Source organism: Rhineura floridana, chromosome 11 (assembly GCF_030035675.1).
Source record: "Rhineura floridana isolate rRhiFlo1 chromosome 11, rRhiFlo1.hap2, whole genome shotgun sequence".
Classification (NCBI taxonomy): domain Eukaryota; kingdom Metazoa; phylum Chordata; class Lepidosauria; order Squamata; family Rhineuridae; genus Rhineura; species Rhineura floridana.
The window spans coordinates 54,282,413-54,299,643 of NC_084490.1; the positions used below are offsets into that span (position 1 = coordinate 54,282,413).

The following is a 17,231-nucleotide window of genomic DNA, read 5'->3' on the forward strand; positions in this document are numbered from 1 at the left end:
GTTGGGTATGCCAGACTCTTGATTATTTAGCACTAATTACTCGTTTGTTCTCAAAATATTCCTTCTTCATCAGCCTGAAACCTAGATAGCTAAACACTTATTTTCAAAAGAACACCCACAACCAACACACAACCTCACATTCTTGGGATTCTACCTTAAAAAGAATAATGTGACATGATAGCAGGGTTACGGATGGCCGGCAAACCTCTCAACTCCAGATCTCTTGAACGGAGTACCTTATTTCCCAAAGGGAAGGGAAGGGAAGGCACTTGGCATTTGGGGAGGCAAATTTTTGCCGGAGGAAAAAGGAGAGTTGAACCACAGTTCTTAAGTTGAATGTTTACCTTGGCTATTTTGGAAGTGTTTTAATCTGCTTAAACCAAATCAAACACTATTCATATCAGTTTGAATGGAGCAAGAATCAAATAAGAAATTATAAAGGAACAGGCCCAGATAGCAACTTGTACGTGACACTGTTGTGCATTTCAGCACAAGGGAAAAAGCTGCTGCTGCGCTAATACATTTGGCAGAGATGGAAAACGCTCGGAACTGCAACCTTGATAACACAGCAGTCAAGTGGGACTCTGAGGCATAGTTTGCAAGTAGGAAATTTACAACTAAAGCAGAATATTACTCAGGTCTCTTACTGTTTACAGAGCCCACTTTGCTTGCTGCCTCTGTGCATATTTACCTCTAGTTTCCTCTAGTTAAAGCTGACAGGATGCCACTGCCCAATTACCAGAATGTGCAACAGGAAGAAGGCAAAAAACAAGAAGATTCATGAGATATTTGGAATTAGGGGTGGTGGCGGGGGCACAGTATATGCATGTAAGTCAGGCAACACTGTTCAATGGGATTTACTTCCATGTACAATGCACATAGAATCGCAGCCATTGTCATGCGACAGAAAACCATCCCCATCCAAAGACACACTGTAATTTCAAGAGTCATTAAAGCCGGCTTTCACTTTTTTCTCAGTTTGTACCCATGAGGACTAGAAACTTATTTTTAAAGTTTTTTTAAAAAAAAACCTGGAATTCTCAGATACTTTGCTGCTGTGCTGGATGCCACATTCTATTATTTGTGCAGTGAGCTAGTGGCCCTGAGGATAATAAAAGCTTTTTATAAATGCTTTTCGCAAGGATCTTTACAGATGTATTACACTTCCAGTGGTAGGCAGGATGTCCTCAGACACATATAGCCCGAGACCTCCCTCTCTTCTTTTGCCACTTGAAAAACGCACTGAGAGCTAGATTCTGAAAACTGAACTGTGATTCGTGCCAACCATTACATCAAGATCCCTCAATATTTTACAATTATCTGTTTGAAAATAGGTTACCTCAATGTCCAGCTTTCACAATCTCCATGTCCTAAATAAGAGAAAGACACAGAATCCATGGCTTTCAGAAAGAAAAAAAGATCTCTTTGGCACATGGACTAGATTTCTATTTACTTCAGCCATTATGGGGAAAATACTCTTCTTGCCTCCTAGCACTAAAACAAGGTTAAAAAAAAAAGGCCCTCAGCTGGCCATGGCATTCACATATGCAATCTGGTTCATAAGAACACGAAGCGGTCCGCAGTTCCAATGCACTTTTCTTGGGCTCCATCATGATCACACTGGAGTTACGTGGCTACATGAATTCGCACCACTCATGTAAGCATCACATGGCCACTACATGCTGCATTGTCAGCTAAACCTGTGTGCAGCATGGACAATCTGCCCACCAAATGACTGAAGAATGACATTCCATCTCAGCACTATGTGGCTTCATGAGCACCCCTCAGCACCAAATACCACAGGCCACATATGCTAAACTTGAGCATCACATGAGCCATAAAGAGAGACCATGACCAATCCAGAAGGCAGGAATTTCACAGTTACGTTGGAAGTCCACGAAGAAAGGCAGTCAGTCCATCACAGTCTGCTAGCGAGTTCTCTCGTCGCTCACGTCAGATAATGCACCACGAGAAACATGACCACGCATGTCAGAATCATGCCTCCAATCATGAAGTATTTATCCTGGAAGGCACGTTTCTCAATGAGGCGCATGACTGTGTTGGATAAGCCCAACATGTTGGCAACATCCAGGATTTTCTTCTGGGTGCCCTGAAGGTGATAAGAGAGAAGTGACAATATTAGGGGCAAAGAGCAGGCAGAAGAGTCTTCCGGTGCCCAAGATTGTCTGAAAGGCCCTGGCACCCTCCACAGTCAGATGTGGATCCCTTATAGAGCAGCAGCCTTCTACCTTTTAAGAGAGCAAGGTCCTGCTTTCCACACCCATCTGAATTAAGGGACCCACTTCACATTACATTTTTCCTTTCTCCTTTTCCCTGCCTGGTGACCTTTCTACTTCAGAAGCTGATTAGAATCCCTGTGTCATCCAAAAACACATGCTGCTGCTCAAGACAACTCACATTTAGAAATTTCCTTCTTAGCATTCTGACTGAGACACTCCATTTTGTACAAGTGAAAATATCGTTTTAAAAAACATGCTCCTTGGGTCAGGTGGCAACAGGGCCACAGCCCACCTGTTGGAAGATCGGTGCTACGGAGACACAGCTTTTGCCAGGAAAGCATATGCTGCCCCATGGCTCTCACCCACCTGCTCTCCCAGACAAGGTTTTGCCTGTGCTCAGATAGGACTAGGAAGCAGAATGAGGACTAGCCTTCCACCAATCACAATCAGCACAGTAACCAAATACCTGTATCTATTTAAAAAGGCTTTGGTGGCCAAATTCCATATATATTTCACTTTTAATGTTTTGTTGTGTGTGTGTTTTGGTGAAGATTTTCCCTTCGCTGAGGTCCTCCCTTAGGAAGCAAGAATTATGCTGCAGACCCATGTAACCCTGATGCTTCCTGCCCAGCCCCGAAACAGCATCACAGGAGATATGATGGCAAGGACTGAAGTGTCTGCAGCCCCTAGAACAGCAGCCAAGAAGTGTGTGCATGGAGGGGGGGGAACAGAGGAAGAGGCAGTGGGCAGCCCAAGAAATGTAACAAGTGTGAGGCCTACATGATACCTGCTGAGATGCAGCTACACAAAAGAATGAGAATTATTACACCAGAATCCTGAAAAGGAACCTTCCACTTCCATACAAACATTTGGCCAATGAGCTTCCACCTGGTAGAGCCATTTCTCCTTGCTTCCTTGACTGACAGGATTGCAATGGAGTGCTAAAAGGCTACAGTTCATTTCCAGGATGACATAATCTGCTGCACCCAAAATGCAAAACCATTCCTGCCAGGTCACATCCTGTAGAGCTTAAGTGGCAAGAGGCCACCAGAGTTGCTATTCTGACCTGGGGAAAACAGCTACGTTCCAAGTGAGGCCAGGACAGCGATTTCTCTAGCTTTGCAAAATATCAGGGATTGCCCTGTTCTCAAGGCCCACGCCCAGCCAGCCAACCCAGCCTGCTTCCAACCGCCAGCTCCAGAGAAAAAAGGCTGGGGTTGGAACAAAAACAAGCACGGGGTTCGGAAACGGCACTGACGTCAGCAGCTACCAAGGACGCTCAAGTCCTTAACTCCTGCAGAGGAGGGGGGGGGGAGAAGAAGAAGAACACCCAGGAGAGGCTGTGCGCTGTTGATAGCGGGGTGCCCAGAGAACAGGGTGGAGAGATATGCAGGGTGGAGAACTGGGAAGACGATCCCAGGAGAACCAAAAGTGACTGAGATGCAAGGAAACAGAATGATTGACTGAAAGAAGGAAGGAGACCAGAGCCAGCAGTGTGGAGGAGAAAGAGGAAGAGGACTCTGAGTGACAGGGAGAGAAACGGGGTTGAAAGAGGGATAAGCCAATGAGAAAAGGGAAGATGGAGAAAATCTCATACTCTCTTTAGGAACCACTGGCATGGAGGATCCTGCTTCAGGACAGGTTTGGGGCAAAACCTTTAGATTCTCTTTTAACTCTGCTAGGTTATCATAGGAAACTGCCTTATCCCAGGTCAGGCTGCTTACTCATCTAGCCCAGCACTGTTGACTGTGACTGGCAGAGGCTCCCCAGAGACTCAGGCAGAGGTCTCAGACATCACCTGCTACCCGGTCTTTTTAGCTGGTCAAGCCAGAGACTAAACTGGGACCTTCTGCCTGCAAAGGGTTTCCTCTACTGCTCAACTGGAGCAGGTTCCAAGCGGCACAACCTTAGCTTGGCCATCTAAAAGGATGGATAAAACAGGGAGGCAGATTTGGGTTTTGTGCAATTCAAGGACAGGATGACTGGGGTGAGGTAAGGTGGAGGATAGAGAAGAGAGGGGGAGAGAAGGGAAGAGACCCTACATTTGAGTCCTACATTTGGGAAATTTATCAGATTTTTAAAACGAGAGAAGAACTGGGTGTCGAGTCCCCATACATTAAAAAAAAGCTGAAGGTCCCATCCTATGCCCACCTTTAATGTCACTCTCTGATCCCTCAGGCCCCGTAGGATGCTGGTTCCGCTGCCAATAAGATCATCCATGCCACGGTGTGCATTTTGAAGGGACTCATTAAATTGTAATGTTTCATCAATCGGAATGGTGGTGTCAGAATCCTGCAAAGGGGGAGGAGGGAAGGGAAGCATCTTGGTTACCTCTCCTAGACACTCTGAACCCAAAGGTGTCTGAAGACAAAAGGTGTCAACATAAGCCCATGTAAGAAAAATAATCAACATTATTCTACAGCAGTGAAGTTCAACGCTCCTGTCCTTACAGCAGGTGTGGACAACCTTAGGCCCTCTGGATGTTGCTGAACTACAACTCTCATCATGCTTGACTACTGGCCATGCTTGCTGGGGCTGATGGGAGTTCAGCAACATCTGGCGAGCCAAAGGTTCCCCACACCTGCTTTATAGCATCTTTTCCTCATCAGTCTGCCTGCCAGAGAACCTGTGTATTCCAAGAACCACTGCTTGCACAGTGTACCCACAAGCACAGCCGCTCCATCTGCCCTGAAAGTGTGCCCCAGAATGCTTCCCTAGATCCATGTACTGCAGGACAAGTTGCCTCTGGTGAGTTTGCCCATCATGACTGATCTTCTTAATGCTGAACCACAGGGTCCCCACAAAACCCAGTTGGAAAGCTATGGCTGTGAAATACGGGAAAAGGCAGGGGGACAAAGCGGAAAAGATGGGGATTTTTTTTTAGCACAAACCCACTGGCTTTAAGTTAGGACATACATTAGTGGTGAATGTCCGGGCCAGAAGCTCCTCACGTTGTCTCTCTTGCTGCTCCCGTGCATAGCGCCGATGCTGGAAGTTCCTCAGTGCAGTCTGCAGGTGCTGGATGTCATATTTCAACTGGTCAACTCGGCTGAAAACAAGAAGTCACAGAAAGGAGGCACAAGACAGTAAGATCCAAATAGGCAATATAAGAATCAGTGGGAGAATGCTGTAGGGTCATCATCACAGAATGATGTAATAACAGTCCTGCCTAGTGAAGCATTGGACCTGGCTATATGCCTGCTCCTTTGCACACAGAAACAGTGGGCAGTGATCCATCAGGGCAAATGGGGCACTGCCCCACCCAGCTCAGTCTGCCCTCGGCCAGTCCCCACTTGCCTAACTCCTTACTTGCAGCCAGTGCAGGGGGTGGCCCTGGCTGGCAGCCGCCTCCTCCTCAGTCTCACTGCTGCCCCTTGTAAAACTCAGCAGGGAGAAGGTGGATGGGGACAAAGGTAGAATTAGGTGCCTCCACCTGCGATTGGGTGCGGTTCCGCCTATCGTTGGTTGTGGCTCTGCCTGCAGTTTGGGCTCTCCGCCTTCCATCCCACCAGTCCCAATGGGCTCCAGTCTCTACTGAATACAAAGCTGGCTTATACTGGAATCAGACCATCTAGCCCACTACTGTCTACTCTGACTAGCAACAGCTCTCCAAGGTCTCAGTGGGCAGCCCTGGAACCCAAGAACTTTTTAGGTGGGAGATGTTAGGGACTGAACCTGGGATCATTTGGGCGCAAAGCATCTGCTCTGCCTCTGAGCCCTCCCTGCAGGTTCCTTCACGCTTCCCATTAGCGCCCACCTGTCCAACGACATCCAACACAGAGCGTTGCTTAGAGAATGAAAACAAGCCAAATTTACTGCAACTCAAGGCAAGGTCTTCTCTGCATGGCCACGACTTTATGGAACCAAACCTAGCAGATCCAGCTCAGCCCTTGCCTGCAGTTGTTATTCTGCAAGCACCATGAAACATCTTTACTTAGATTTAGTATTCCACTTGCCTAACAAGCTGCTCTTATTTATTTGTGATCCCCTAGCTATTTTAATCAGACTTTGATTGTAAGCTGAAATACGTTGTTTTGGAAATTTGCAAGATAAAAAACATTTACAGAAACAAGAAACAGAAAAGCTTGCTGTGTGGCCACATTTATTTATAAGAATACATTTATTCCCCTGCACCCTCTATCCCATATGGAAGTCGGCTAACAATGTAATCACAACAACAGAGCATGCCACTGAAAGCGGGACAGAACACTGCACCTGTATATGTCCCAAGACACGAAGGGGAAATTTAGGAGAGCAAGAAGGTAACTCACAGTTTGGCATTCTGCCGCTTGCTAGGAGGCTCCTTGTTACAGAAGATTTCCAACCGTTCTAAGTTGCTGAAGATCCTGTCTATTCGCGCCTGGATTTCGTTTTCTACCACTGGAGGAGAGGGCCAAACGGTCACTTGCTGTTTTAACCTGTGCAATACTTTCTTCCCAGTCCTGTGCCTGCCTTTGTCTGTAAGCCCTGCCCAGGCTGTGTGAAATGGAGACCACAGGGCTTAACCGGGGAGGGGGTTTCGTGTGTTGCAAATGTTCCTAGCCCCATCCATACTGCCTCTTATGTAGTCATGGGGCTGAACGGAGAAAGTAATGGCCATGGCCATCTGGCTGAAAAAAAGGCCCTGCCGCTGCAACATGTTAAAACTTCACTATTCACGAATAGTTATGATACAAACATGAGAATTTGAGGGCTGCTGCCTTTAAAGAAATCTTAGTTGATTAACTATACAAGTTTTAGTTCATTGACTTAATATACTGATAAATTAAACAATCATTCGGGGAGGGGGAGCCAATTTGCTCATTAGGACAGCACAGCCACCAAAAGCACCCAAAGTGCAACCAGGATTTCAAGCAAAGTAGAATCCAAGGTTCTTTCTACGGCTCATAACTAGGGTGCTCTCTCTCTGTGCCACTGCTGGTGCCTTACGGCCAGCATGGATATTAGACACCCTCTTTCGCCATTGTTTTCAAGTGCCTGAGATGTGAGAATGCCTCTAAGACAGTGCCTTTCACCAGCTGATGCTGCATGAAGATGCATGCATTGTCACATAAGCCATCATCTTAGAACAGGAGGGGGAGAACCTGCTGCCCTTCAGATGTTGCTAGATTCCATCTCCCATCAGCCAATGGGCTAATGGCCAAGACTCAGGGATGATGGAAACGCGTAGCCCTCTAGAAGTTGCTGGACTACTTCCCGACCCTTACAGTAGACAAACGCTTCTAAAACAAGACCTGACATCCAAATGTTTTTTGAAATTTGTACGCTAAAGTGTTTTTCCAAAAGGCAATTTACACTGTCAGACTAACAAGAAAATAAAAACACTACCACCCAAGATGTTTTCTGTCCTACCCTTCACTCAGTACAGCAAATAGAATCTTATGACACATGTTGGAGGCTAAACTGTTTATAGGAAGCCCAAGCAAGTGACATTAGACCAAGCCTCTTTGATCAATTACTCACAATGGACCGACTGCTTGTCTGATGTCTCTAGGCGACCCATGTATGACTGGACTTCATGGACTTGCCTATTGGAAAAGAAAAAGAATTCTAGTCAGTCAGCAGCCATTCCAACAGAAAAAGAGGATTTCTCAAGAAGGAAAAGAAGTGGCAGCAAAAGGGCCTCTGCCATCAGAACAAGGAACTAACGCCCCAGTACAACAGTGCAAATACTGTGTAGATCAGGACTAGCCAACATGGTGGTGATCTCTAGATGTTGTTGGACTACATCTCCCATCATCCCTAACCACTGGCCATGCCGGCTGGGGATGATGGGAGTTGGAGAGTCTAAGAACTTCTAGAGCAGCCTTTCCCAACCAGTGTGCCTCCAGATGTTGTTGGACCACAACTCCCATCTTCCTGACCATTGGCAATGCTGGCTGAGGCTGATGGGAGTTGTGGTCCAACAACATCTGGAGGTACACTGGTTGGGAAAGACTGTTCTAGAGGATACCATGCTGGAAGTAGGTAAGTCCATGTTTTGCAATGCTATTTAATATGTACAAAACAGTTCTAAACGTTTCTCATATATTCACTGAAATCTTTACCAAGCAACAAGGAAATTAGCAAAGGCAGACTAACAAAAAGCCACCTGCCTTGTCACCTGTGGAGAGTAAGAATTGCCTCCAGGTGACCATACAGGGAAGATTTACAGAAGACGGTACTACTTTGTTTTCCTCTTTTGATGGCAGAACTGGCTGACATGGGTATGTGGGAACTGGCAGTACAGCTTTAGAAAAGAAAAGGCAGACCACTAATTAATGTGAACCTACTTATAATGAGCAGATATATAGGGCAGAGGTTTTTCTATGAACGTTTTTCCATTCTTAAAAAAATTGGCATAGCAGTATAATGAATTGATAAAGTACCAGTCAAATCAGGCAGTTGGAAAGGCTGTAATACCAGTCAAATCTAAAATCAAACTTAATTAGCTACTTGTAGGTGACTATCCCTAGGGAAGTACATATAAGCATGCTAAAAAAAATAGTATGTTAACCATTTCCTGTGCCTTCATTTCCCCCTTTAAAATCTAAACAATATAAAGGGAAACAAAGGCAACTGTCTTTGTCTTAAAATATTTACATGTAGTCCAATAAAGCTGATTCCCAAATCAAACTTTGAATTTGTTTGAATATAGCATTTTAAAACACGCTAAATGTGCTTTACTGATTTTTTCTAATCGAATACTGTAGGTCAACTGTTTTTGGATATTGGGAAAGCGTATGAAATATTATACAGCATGTAAAATTAATTTATGATGTATAAGTCAAATATTTGACTTTATCAATCAGACCTTAATCAATTTATGGCAGAGGGAAGTTTTCAGATGTAAAGTTTGTCAGACAACTCTTGTCATTGGCCAAGGGGGCATCCTAATTCTGAATTAACATTGTTGCACCTGTGCCATTCTAGTCTGCCTGGAGTATAAGCGAGGGAGATAATTGCTGGGGTGTCCCACAGTGATTATCTGGCACTTCTCCTAGGGATTTCCTCCAAAACAAACAGTGGGAATGGCATCGTGGGAATAGTTCAGCCCTGCCACTAGAAAGCCTGTTTTGGAAACAGACTGAGGATGTCAGGCCAGAGGCACAGAAAAGGCAACAGGACGTGGGAGATCAAGTTGGGAAAGGAGGGAAAGAATGCTCTGCCCCACGGCACCTCCTGGAAACAGACGTGTAGCAGAGAAATGACTTATGTGCACCAAGAATGTGACTAAAGGCTAGGGGCAATAAAAAGCACTTGCCGAAATGCAAAAAACCCACAAGACTAAGAATTTTAAGCAAGAGGTTTGAAGGGTATGACTTACAGAAATGCTGAATTACTCATGATACCATATGGATCTGTTTGCTCTACAAGCATCTTCTCTGCAATAATCTCCATCACCCTGTCACTAGAGTCTAGAAGGGGTCAAGAAGGACTGGTCCAGGGGCAGCCAATGTTGTCCCCGTTAGAAGGTGTAGGACTCCAACTCCCATCAATCCAGCCGGCACTGGAGTACCAACACCTGGAGGGCACCACGCTGGGGATCTGCTAGTTTTGGATAGAGCTTTGAATCAGATAGCCTTCAGCCCAGCTCTCTATGATTTACCCAGTTATAGCTAGCTCATTTTCAGAGAGGTGAAGGCAATATAAACAGACGTCACCATGTGAGGAAACAAGCATAACAACTGTTTCAGCATACCTCCAAATCACAAGACACCTAGAACCTTGCTTAATCAACATTCAAAAGAGAGCCAGAGCGGTATATTGGTTACGAGTGTTGGATTGGAACATGGGAGACCAGGGTTCAAATCCCTGTGAGCTCATTGGGTGACCTTGGGCCAGTCACTCTCTCTCAATCTAACGTATCTCATAGGGTTGTTGTGAAGATAAAACTGGGAGGGGGGAACCAGTGCATAAAGAACAGAGTCTGGACCTTGGTTTATGCTACACAGTTGGATCTAGGGGACCAAAGTACAGCTGAGCCTTAGGTCTTACTGGCTCAGCACTCACTCTGGCAGTTTCAGTTGCCCAATATCCAAAGTGGATGACCTAACTCTGAGTTGTTACAAAGATGCATGAGATAAAGTGAGAAGACCTCTGCACACTGACAAATGGCAAAGTTCTCCCAATGATAATCTTATGTTTCTGAAGTCCAAATCATATTTCTTCCTATAGAATTTTGACTTTGCACACATAGTATGATTATCCCGGGTACAATCCTATCCCTTTATCTAGGTGTAAGTCCCATACAACTCAGTGAGACTTACTTCTGAGTAGACATGTCTAGGATTGTGCTGTAAATAACAGTTAACCATCACTTGACTCTCTTAATTATAAAGTCTCTCACAGCAGTCTTTCGAACTCCTACCTCTCAACAGCAGCCCTTGCAATAGTCACTAAGGTGATCTTTCCCCTTTTCTCCTCCCCTATTGCCCCAAATGTACCCATCACTTCCATGATGCTTATTTCAGGCACAACAACTCCAAGGTAGTCCCTATTTGTGAAATTGTTTGACATCAACACACACCCCACACCCATCGTCTATTGTCACTATTCATCAATAACTGATGGATGAGGCTTCAGTCCTATACCCACTTACCCAGCAGTAAGCCCTGCTGAACTCATGGGACTGATTTCTCAGCACACAAGTATAAGATTGCACTGTGAATGATGCAAACAATAAGCAATGCAAAGATTAGACAGATTTATCTATTTTCCTGTGGACAGGTGCTTTGAGTTCACAGGAAACTTTCATTACTTCACATGGTGCAACAGAACATCTCCCCAGAATTGCTGGCGATTTTTCACTTGTAAATACTCTTTTTTCCATGAAGGAGCAAATTGTTAAAATCCTGATGCAGTTTCTTTTTCTGCCTACTGAAGAATCTAGATATTTTTATATAAAGTTGTACATTTGTCTAATTAAAAACAGATACATAATTTAAACAAGGCAGAGAAATAAAGAAGAGAAATACCAGCATTACAGTGTACCATCTAAGGCGGGGATAGGGGAAACCCTGACCCTCCAGATGTGGTTAGACTACAATACCCATCATACCTGCTCACTGACCATGCTGGCTGGGGCTGATGGGAATCCACCAACATCTGGAGGGCCACAGGTTTCCCAGCCCTGCCCTATTCAGAAGTTACACAAACGCACACATAGGGCCAACACATGAAGGGGGAAACGGGAGTGCACATGATGGACCCATCCCCAACATCACTGTCCTCAGCTGGTTCTGGCCCTCTCACCCTCTGAAATGGGAGTCTGCACATTTAGCTGATGTAGGCTTCCCCTCCAAACCTTCACCAAGCACATCAAGGTCAGAAGGGAGTAAGTCAGGGACCCTGCTCATGAGGAGAAACTTCTGAACAGGCCCATTGCTTAACATGATTAAGTCTGCAACCCTGCGGACCTGGAAATAAACACAACTGAAGATCTGGGATTGCTTCTGAGTATATGTTCATAGGACTATACAGCTCACCCTCAAGATGACCTTCTTTCATCCCACCTTTAAGCTACTACAAAGTTCAGAGCTGGGCTCCCATTGTGTTCAGTGATATCTTTTTTTCTTTTCTCTCCCTATACTTATCTTAAAAACCATATTCAATAAAAGTTCTGGTTAACTAGGAAGTTTGCACATTACACTACGCGGACTTTGACTGATCCTAATAAAAGTATTGTTTTGCTATCTCTGTATAGGTTTTGAATGAAATAAAGATGATGAGCTTTTAATTGCTGCATTAGGCTAAAACTTACACCATCATCCAAAGGGCTCTGTGGAATACTATGATGGAGGTCACAAAATTTGGGGGGGGGGGAATATTGCTTATGCAGCAAGTATAGCGCCTGAGAGTGTAAGCTAAAATCAGCAACTCTTCTAGAGCAACAGATGCTCAATACTCCGTTGCATTTGAACATTGCTCAGAACCATTATGTCAAAACGTCTGACCACCTACTGCAACAACTATGATTTCTCTACTTTCACTAGTGGTAGATCTTTTTGGGGGGGGGGGCAAAAAAATCCTTCCTTGTCCAAATCTCTTACCGTAGCCTTTTGCTGTTGGACTGAGTATCAGTGGCACAAGTACCAAAGCTAGGCAAGGTGCTTTATATTTGTTAAACTAAAATTTAGACAAGTTAAACAGAGATATTCGGTGGGTGGATAGCAACACAAAATTAATAAACATGGTACATTTCATTCAAACGGAGTCTCCTCGCTTCCACTCTCAAGTGGTCTTTAGGAAACTGTGTAGCCCCGCCCCGCCCCCGAAGAGACTAATACTGACCTACCGGATAAGGTTGTTGTAAGCATTACACATACAAATGTCAGATTTTCATTGGAATACTATTCGTTACCCCCACTTACAAGCCCCCTCCCCGGGGCTGAAACGACCCTCCCCCGGCTCTCCAATTTATTTATACAACGCCTCCGTTTTCCGAAAGAGACCCCCGTGGTTACAACCCTCCCCCACCTCCCCACGCACTTGTTGGTCTGGTGATAAAGCGCCTCCATGGTGGCCGTTCATCCGACTGGACTGGAGTACACTGCCAGGGCACACTCTAACACGTCAGCCGGCCCGAGACCGGCACTTCCGGTTTCCTGCTTGTCGAAGGCCCGCTTGTGATGTCATCGACCCGGAGCCGCCTGTCTTTGTTGGTGCCTGAGAACAATTACAAAAAATGAGGAGGAGGCTGAACCGCCAGAGTATTAGCAACATTTTAATTTCATTGATTTCTCAAGTGTTTGCTAGTCAGGGCTTTCCATTTTAGTTGCCCCCTATCCTTCCTACAGTTAATGTCGGTCTACAGGACATTTTCATGTTTCCTTGCACTGAAATTAACATATGCAGCTGAGCAGCGGCTTCTGCAAACTGAGTAGATGAGAATAATGGTATTTATCCTCTGCTCCATGGGATACGCAGATCTCTAGTAGATCTCTGTGATTTGAAGTAAGGATTTCTGATTCCCGATTTTTTTAGCAATACCGACAACAACAGTATCTCCCCCGACACAATTATGAAGGGTGGAGGGGGGATTTAACAAGGAGTTATAATACAAAGACTCTTAGCTCAGTCAAGTTCTGCTATCCCAAGCAAATTCACCTCCCGTAAAATAGAAAGCCCTCCAGTGGACGCGCAACAGCCTATTGCGGATGGCGATTTTCAGTGGGACCGCGAAGTAAGCGGGGGGAGTGCGATTCTGCTTGGCCACCCCCTTAAAGGGGAAAATTCATCTTAAATGCGTTTACACGTTAAACAAGCCAGGTTCTGACCCTTTGGAGCCTAGCGAGTGACAGGAGAAAAAAATAAAAAGCCGAGGCCCAGAAATGGCAATGTGAGATGGGAAGGAGAAGGACTTCTGACTGCCTTGAAGAACTAATTGATTGCGTGGGTTGAGGCAGGCAGGAATAAAATAGAATTTCATATCCAAGACTTTAGCCCTCCTGTGGGGTGTTCATCCAGTTTGAATAACTACATTTTGCCTGAATGAACAATCGTGATCTTTTCATGCTTTCTTTATGAATGCCGCCCCTAGAGAGGCATTTGGCTGGCTGCTGTTGAAAAAATGCTGCACTAGATGGACCTTTGATCTGATCCAGCAAAGCAATTCTAACGCTTATATTTGCCTTGTGAGAGCCTAAAAATACTGGGTAATTTAAAAATACCTTCTTGGTAATTTGAAGATAATTGCTTTTCAGGAAATACATGGCATGACCTTCAACTGCTAATAGACTAAGGAGAAACGTGCCTCTAATTATTCAGCCACAGGTCAAACTGAGGACTTTGCAAATTTACAGGAAATTACCTTTCCACTAATATAACCAACTGTGCATTCCTAATCCATTGCTCGCACCACCATCCCATCCTGTTCTTCCACCCCAGCTGGGGCCTGAGGAGCCCTTTTGGAGTTCAGAGCTGATGCCCCTAATCTTACAGTAATGTTCTTGCATGTTTGACTATCTCCGCCTCAGCCAACAAGACCTTGCTTTTAGTCCTGCCCCAATGAATTAATTATAGATGCTGTAAAGGCAGACTAATGAGCTGCAGCCAAGATGGTCATGTTAGCATACATGTCTCGTTATTTTTTACTGGCTGGTAAGAACAAATTTTGGCAGGCTTTCACTTGCTAAGGTCACTTTACCTGTGATCTCTTCTGCTGCAGCTTTTAAATGAATTTTAATGTGTATATTATGTATTTTTATTATTCTTTGTATTTTAATATTACAGTATTATTGTATTGTCATTTAAAATTGATGCAAGATAGAAATTTTCTCACCAGAAGATGTGGTGTAATAGTTAGAGTGTTGGGCTAGGTCCTGGGATACCAGGGTTCAAATCTCCACTCAGCCATGAAGCTTGCTGGGTGACCTTGGGCCAGTCAAAATCTCTCAGCCCAACCTACCTCACAGGGTTGTTGTGAGGATAAAATGGAGAGGGAGGAGAATCATGTACACCATCTTGAGCTCTTTGGAAGAAAGGTGAGATGTAAACATAGTAATAAATAAATAAGGTTTTTTTCTATAAATAAATTCATTCATTCATTGGCAATCAGTCGTGGCCGAGTAAGATTGTCTTCCAGGGTAAGGTCTTTAACAGTGGGTCCGTAAGTGACTGTGCAGGCCATTTCTGGATCCACACAGCCTCCCACAGTGAGGACATAGGTTTCCAGATGGAAGATGGTCACGATGAGGATTTGCTTGACGTGCCTTCCGCTTAGCTCGTTTTTCCCTTTCACCCTGTACTTGTGCTTCTTCAAAGTCCATAGCACCTTTGATAATGGCTGAGCTCCAGTTGGGATGCTCATGGGCCAAGGCTTCCCAGTTCTTGATGCTCATGTTACTTTTTTTAAATTAGCTTTGAGAACATCTTTAAACCTCTTTTGCTGTCCACTAATATTACGTTTTCCATCTTTAAGTGGGGAGTAAAGTAGCTGCTTTGGAAGACAGTGATCAGGCATTCAAACAACATGGCCGGTCTAGCGAAGTTGATGTTGGAGGATCATTGTTTCAACATTGGTGGTCTTTGCTTCTTCCAATACGCTAACATTTGTCTGCCTATCTTCCTAAGTAATTTGCAGAATTTTCCGGAGGCAGCGTTGGTGGGATCTCTCAAGAAGTTGGGAGTGGCGTTTATAGATGGTCCATGTTTCACAGGCGTACAGTAAGGTCGGTAGTACAATGGCTTTGTAAATAAGCACTTTGGTCTCCCTGCGAATATCCCGATCCTTGAACACTCTACGCTTCATTCGGGAGAATGCGGCACTCGCAGAGCTCAGACGATGCTGAATTTCAGCATCGATGTCAGCTTTTACAGAGAGATGGCTACCAAGATAAGAAAAGTGATCTACATTATCTAGCATCACACCATTAAGCTGGATTGATGGTGCTACAAAAGGATTGGTTCGCACTTGCTGATGAAGCACTTTGGTTTTTTTGATGTTAAGCGAGAGGCCAAGCTTTTCATATGCTTCTGCAAAGACATTTAGGATAGTTTGAAGATCTTCCTCTGAATGTGCGGAGACTACATTATCATCGGCATATTGAAATTCTACAACTGAGGTTGTAATTACCTTAGTTTTTGCTTTCAGACTACTGAGATTATAAAGCTTTCCATCTGTACGATATGTGATTTCCATGCCAGTGGGACGTTTCCCCTCAACAAGGTGTAGAATCATGGTGGTGAAAATAGCAAATAAGGTCGGAGCAATGACACATCCCTGTTTGACACCTGATCCCACTTTGAATGGATCACTTTGAGAGCCACTGTTATCCAAAATTGTCGCCGTCATGTTGTCATGGAGGAGTCGCAAAATATTCACAAATTTATCAGGGCATCCAATTTTCAGAAGGATGGTCCAGAGAGCAGTTCGATTTACAGTATCAAAGGCCTTAGTCAGATCAATAAACACCATATACAGAGGTCAATTTTGCTCCCTGCATTTTTCTTGAAGCTGTCGTGCAGTGAAGATCATGTCAACTGTCCCCCTGGAAGGGCAGAAACCATTTTGGGATTCAGGGAGGATGTCTTCTGAGATAGGTAGAATGCAATTTGTGAGGATCCTTGCAAGGATTTTACCTGCGGTATCTAGAAGAAAGATGCCTTGGTAGTTCTCACAATCTGTTCTATCACCCTTCTTGAAAAGAGTGATAATTATGGCATCCCTAAAGTCTTCCGGGATCTCCTCCCTCATCCAGATTTTTTCGATGAGCTTATGAAATTGTTGTGTAAGTTCAGGCCCACCTTCTTTAAAGACTTCAGCAGGAATCCCATCAGCACCACTAGCTTTGTTATTCTTCATTTGATTAATGGCTTTACTGACTTCATCCAAATTAGGGGATACTGCAAGCTCATCTCTAATTTTTTGTTGTGGGATTTGCGAGAAGACCTCATCAGCCACAATAGAGTTACGATTAAGGAGGTCGTGGTAATGCTCTTTTGAACGCAGTGCAATAGACTCTTTGTCCTTTAGAAGTTTGGTACCATCCATTGAGCGTAAGGGATTTGTACCATAATTTGTTGGTCCGTAGATGGCCTTTGTGGCATTAAAAAAGTGCTGTGCATCATGGGCATCTGCAAAATGCTGGATTTCCTGAGCTTTCTTTATCCACCAGGTGTTCTTAAGTTCTCTAGTTCTTCTTTGGACCTCAGCCTTTGCACTGGCATAGATTTTTTTCTTAGCAGCACAGTTAATGTCTTTTTGCCATATCTGGAAGGCTTTCCTTTTCTTGTCAATGATATGTTCTATCTCACTATCATTCTCATCAAACCAGTCCTGATGTTTCTTAATTTGGTATCCAATAGTTTGTTCACGTGCTGCAATAATGGAAGTCTTCCGTTTACTCCAGTGTTCCTCGATGTTTTCAGGGAGTTCCGTAGGTAGATGTTTCTTGAGAGTTGTTTGAAAGCAAGCTCGCTTAATAGGTTCTTGAAGGGCATGGATGTTCATTTTACTCCTTGGTTTTCTTCCTTGGAGCCTACGTTGAGGAACAATATTAATGGCCATAG

The 17,231-nt window shown here is 44.4% G+C and overlaps 1 protein-coding gene across 2 annotated transcripts; it reads right to left on the minus strand.

Moving 5' to 3' along the window:
* Positions 1 to 777: 777 nt before the first annotated feature.
* Positions 778 to 13,413, minus strand: GOSR2 (golgi SNAP receptor complex member 2). 2 transcript variants are annotated; one of them, XM_061589018.1, is made up of 7 exons: positions 13,329 to 13,412; positions 12,711 to 12,887; positions 7,704 to 7,768; positions 6,512 to 6,620; positions 5,157 to 5,289; positions 4,392 to 4,532; positions 778 to 2,110 (listed from the first exon to the last, which is right to left on the minus strand). In XM_061589018.1, exons 2-7 carry the CDS (start codon positions 12,737 to 12,739, stop codon positions 1,949 to 1,951), a joined length of 639 nt encoding a protein of 212 aa, XP_061445002.1. In that variant the 5' UTR covers positions 12,740 to 12,887; positions 13,329 to 13,412; the 3' UTR covers positions 778 to 1,948. The 2 variants fall into 2 exon arrangements, with proteins under 2 accessions (XP_061445002.1, XP_061445003.1); XM_061589019.1 differs by lacking the exon at positions 4,392 to 4,532 and having other exon boundaries at positions 13,329 to 13,413.
* Between the last annotated feature and the right edge of the window lie 3,818 nt (positions 13,414 to 17,231).

What these genes read in the sequence shown, in the direction of transcription:
- GOSR2 (XM_061589018.1), bottom strand. Translation starts at nt 12,739, where the DNA reads ATGGAGGCGCTTTATCACCAGACCAACAA. An exon ending in CTTTATCACCAGACCAACAA is followed by an intron (nt 7,769 to 12,710) that starts GTGCGTGGGGAG and finishes CTTTTCCAATAG; the next exon opens with GCAAGTCCATGAAGTCCAGT. An exon ending in AGACAAGCAGTCGGTCCATT is followed by an intron (nt 6,621 to 7,703) that starts GTGAGTAATTGA and finishes CCTCTCCTCCAG; the next exon opens with TGGTAGAAAACGAAATCCAG.